The sequence below is a fragment of the Entelurus aequoreus genome, linkage group LG06 (genome assembly GCF_033978785.1).
Source record: "Entelurus aequoreus isolate RoL-2023_Sb linkage group LG06, RoL_Eaeq_v1.1, whole genome shotgun sequence".
NCBI classification, from domain to species: Eukaryota; Metazoa; Chordata; class Actinopteri; order Syngnathiformes; family Syngnathidae; genus Entelurus; species Entelurus aequoreus.
Window position 1 is genome coordinate 47312286 of NC_084736.1, and position 5000 is coordinate 47317285.

At 37.5% G+C, this 5000-nt stretch overlaps 1 protein-coding gene across 1 annotated transcript in view; it reads right to left on the minus strand.

Annotated features, from left to right (window-relative positions):
* cmya5 (cardiomyopathy associated 5) overlaps positions 1–5000 on the minus strand; it is a 30048-nt gene that overhangs the window by 2537 nt on the left and 22511 nt on the right. Inside the window, exon 13 of the mRNA XM_062050865.1 lies at positions 3046–3222. Within this exon, the coding sequence (XP_061906849.1) occupies positions 3046–3222 (177 nt within the window). The remainder of the gene's footprint in view (positions 1–3045; positions 3223–5000) is intronic.

The window sequence follows — 5000 nt, forward strand, 5'->3', positions numbered from 1 at the left end:
AAAACAAGTCATTTACTGGAGCCATGGCACAGGATGAAGTTAAAAAGGTTGACTTTACACTCACCTTAGTGTTTACCATCAAGTCTTTCTTTTGACAGCACGTCTCACTAAACTTGTCCCAGTGCAAACTGAGGAAGTGTTTGTCATTGACAAAACTTTCGGCCAGTCAAAATTTACGACCAATAAAAACGCAATAAACGGGGATGGAAATGTGACCCGGCAAATATAAACAAAACAAAACACTGGCGGAAAGCAATAATCGAGACAATAAAAAAACAAGCAAGCCGGGCGGCAGGTAAAAAAAGAAAAAAAGTCCTTTCTGATTTCAATGCTTAAAAAGACACAAAAAGTGCGGTAACGCCAACACTGCTTGACAGTATAATAAAATAAGTCACACTTATATTCTGTAACTGTGTGGAATGCTAAAACACCCTCTGCTGCGTTTACAATGTCTTCTGCTTTTCCAGGTCGCACAAAGTACTCTGTCAATTTAGCAGACAAGCTCTCGCCCTGCACAGCTGTTTTGTGCTTTGTAGTGTCAAAATGGGCTTGTAGATCTTTGGCCCCTTTATTTGCCACAGATACATACGTTCCTGCTTTGCACAGTGCATTCTGCTTCCCATGTGTCACGGCCAGGACCAAAACACAAATACTTTTTCCGCAAATCATCCGTGAAGTTGCATTTACGTTTCGGCATTTCTTGTTTTCATGTCTGTCTCTCCACTCACTAGCTCTTTCGCTCTGTCTCTGCCCCTCCCTCACCAATGTTTCTGCGTCACGCCTCCGCAGTTTGTTTTGTTGAACCCCTTCTTAACCCTGGACGTACATTGAAAATACACGCAACCCTAATTCAAAATGCCGGACATTTGAGGCATTTAAGAAAACCCGCCCGGACACCCCCGCAAAAGAGGACATGTCCGGGGAAAAGAGGACGTATGGTCAGCCTATTATATGACTAAATTTAAAAAATATATATATATATGACTAAGGTGTATGCTTGTAAAATTAGATTTAAAAAAAATTAGCATGTATTAAGTACCAACTTATATGACTCTGAGGTGTGCGCCTTTAAAATTAGCTAAAAAAAAAAAGAGTTACAATAATAGCATGCTTTAAGTACCAAGTTATATGACTTGTAAAATTTGCTAAAAAAAAAAAAAAGAGAGAGCATGCTAACAGTTACCATGTGTTAAGTACTAAGTTATATGACTAAGGTGTATGCCTAGAAAATTTGTTTAAAAAAGTTAGAATGCTAGCTAAAATAATAAAATACTTTTCAGCATTTACACGGACACAACTTGCAAGCATTCAACAATTATATAACAATAATAACATAGATTATGTCACACTGAAAATAATAAATAAATTACATCCATTAATTATATAATATTACTACTTCTATAATATCAATAATTTACTCATGATGTGTGAGCAATTCAGTCAAAATATGTTTTTTATTTAAAGTTCCCACTAAATTCAATTTATTATTTTCTGTTAACATATTCCTGTTGTATTACTTTAAAAAAAAATAACATCCTTTAACATTCTTCCTTTTCCTGTCTCATTTTTTAACTTTTTTTTTTTTTTTTTTTACTCTTTGCTTATTATTTATTTCTTATTTTCACTAAACTGTTTTTTCTGTTCTCACAAGAAATAAACACAGTTTAAATTTAAAAGGAAAAAACTGTAAATATATTGTGAGTGCCAACATGTCAAATTTATGGCGTGAATGAATGATCAGTAATAGGATTAAATAAGCTCTGCTTCTTCCTACTCCTTTTCACGTGAAGGTTCTTTATCCAACCTGTTAAGCATGTCTAAAACAAATAACCTAAGTTTTTGACATTTACACTCAACATGTTCCCCTTTTCTGTGATGAGGTGGTGACTTGTCCATGGTGTACCCCGCCTTCCGCCCGAATGCAGCTGGGATAGGCTCCAGCAACGCCCGCGACCCCAAAAATGACTAGCGGTAGGAAATGGATGGACATTTCCTTATTAAGATTAAAGTACCAATGATTGTCACACACACACTAGATGTGGTGAAATTTGTCCTCTGCATTTGTCCCATCCCCTTGGGGAGCAGTGGGCAGCAGCGGCGCCGCGCCCGGGAATCATTTTGGTGATTTAACCCCCAACTCCAACCCTTTGTTGCTGAGTGCCAAGCAGGGAGGTTATGGGTCCCATTTTTATAGTCTTTGGTATGACTCGGCTGGGATTTGAACTCCAACCTACCGATCTCAGGGCGGACACTAACCACTATTTGGGCAATAAGAGGCATTACCTATGCTAATTATGAGCCACTATTAGCATACTGCTGAGTTGAGAGCAGGTGTGTATGGGGGCTGAAATGGGACAAAATTAAATCAATAAATATTACAAATAATTACTTAAAATGTGTCAATGAATTTTAGTTGAATTAATAAATGTGTCAATCTAATTAATGTAAAAGTACATTTACTTGTATTGATTTAATTATTGTATTACTTAATTATTTCACAATTTGATTCATTATTTCACGATTTAATGACATATTTCATGCAGTGTGCAGCTGAGATAGGCTCCAGCACCCCCTGCGACCCCGAAAGGGACAAGCGGTAGTGTTTCCTGGATGGATGGATGGATTTCATAAACTTGTGCGTGTCGGCACTTCAGGAATGTACTTTATCTGTCAAAGTCAGCCATCAAAGTCAGTGGGCGGGGCTAACACTTGATTGGATACGCATCACTTTGCCTGAATCGCTGCTACATGCTCTGGATCAGCAGGTGCCCAAAATTTCAATTGTAAAATAAAAACAAATATTTAAATTATTAATTAAATTGTGAGAAATTTAATCACACATTTATAAATTTAGTTACAATTGTATTTAATGACACATTTAAGTAACTATCTAAAGATGTATTTATTTATTACATTTTGTCCTATTTGACCCCCACTGGTGTAAACAATAATGTGCATTTTTTTCTATTTCAAAACACATTTAGGATTTTTTTTTTTTTTAAATATGTTCTTAAAAAATGTTTAAAGTTTTTTTCTTTTACCTACCCAGTTGGTGACGGGATGCAATGTAAACACCATGACTGGTTGTCTTCCCCCAGGGAGAACTTCCTATGCGTGTGGCTGTAGGCGACTCCAAGTCTGTAAGCGGCACATCCTGACACTGTCGTCTCCCAGTAGTGACGCCCTCTTGCCGGTAACAGCTCGCCTAAGATGGACGGCGGCCTGGAAAAGAGCAAAGACGGAGAGGGAATAAAGGGAAACGCTTGTACAGGTGAGTACAAGGGGATCAAGTCTGACCAGCTGCTAGCTAGATAGCAGCTTTGTCAAAAAGCAGGCTTCGCTACACATACTGGGAGCTGTAAATTTGATTTATTTTGCTTTTCTTCAGCTAGCATGACGTTGTAATGTTATGTAACGTTAGTACCGGAGCTCACATTGCTACGCTAGTGTCGCTCACATTTCAGTCGTCTTCTTAATGTTACCTTGTTGTATGTGATATATGACGTCTATTATGTTGGATATGTGTGAAGTTACAGGGTGGATGTGAAATACAACGTGGATAAAATACACTTAGTGGAGACACACTTGGCTAGATAAACACATAGCATGTTAGCATTGAAGCTACATACAAAATGGCGGTTTCCTAGTTGGGCTTACTAAAAGCATATTCAAACAGCCTTAATTCCAGCTTTTCAAGATACTAGTGTGGGATCTTACTTAAATGTGATTCAAATTAGACCTTCAAAAAGTTAAATACATTTGTTCTTTAGGGAATAGGTCAACATTAATTAAAATAAAATAGAGCAGGTAAAGGAATTTAAATATTTGGGTGTAATTTTGGAACCTAAGCTCAAATTTGATGGCTATAATATAAAAACGACTCAGACCATAAAAAGAAATATAAACTGTTTCAGGCTTATTAGACCTTGTTTATCTGTTCAAGCTGCACACGTTTACATGCATGCAATGATTTGATCCCACATGTCTTATTGTGCCATGGTCTGGGGACAGGCCACAAAAATGTGTAGTGAAGCCCCTGTTGTCATTATATAAACAAACACTAAAGATATTTGACCAAAAACCAATGAAGCGTCATCACTGCCATATTACTCAAAAATATAACATGATGAGTTTTGATAATTGTATACATTTCTCATTTTTTAAAGCTAATTTTAAGTGTCTTTATGGATGAGCTCCTGATGTGATGTGTAAAGAAATACAAAGATACAGTAGTGAAGATGTGCAGACGTGGGAGCTGTAGAGTGAAAAGGTGCCGGACCACTCTGGGTCAGTCTGCGTTCTCAGTGAAGGCCTCACATCTGTGGAACTCTTTGCCACTGGAGTTAAAGTCACAGTCGGACATTAAACTTTTCTCCACAAAACTGAAAAAGTGGCTTAAGGAAAATCGGAAGTGTGAGCACTAGAACTGGGTGTAGTAATGGACAAATTGGCCAATTATTTTTTTAATGTATTTTTATTTTGTACTTGTCTTAATATTTTTGTATGAGTTTTTCACTTTTCTCAATTTTTCTTTAAAAGCCTAACCAGGGACGAGGGTTGCAAATTAGCCTGTGGGTAGAAGTCTTATGTACTTTGACATCTGTTACCTGTGGGTAGCAATGTTTAGTCTGTGTTTACTAACAAAACATCATGGTGGAGCCAAAAGCAGAGTTTCCTAACATGGAGATATTCTCACTACTTTTCTTTTGTCGAGCACAAAGTAAAGGACATTTTAGTTAAATGTTAGTTGTGTCTTGGATCAAAGATCCTATCTACTGCCCAAAACAGTAATTCAAATCTGCTGAAACACCTACAAAAGCAACATGCTTCGACGAAGACCTCTAACAGCGGCTTGATTTTAACGGAAGGTCTGCTAGCCAGGACAACATTGATAGAGACATTGCAGCGTATGTGCTAGAAGACATGCAGGCTATTTCTACAGTGGAGTCCCCCGCTTTCATGCAGCTGGACACAGTGGACAGTGAGTACATAAACATGGA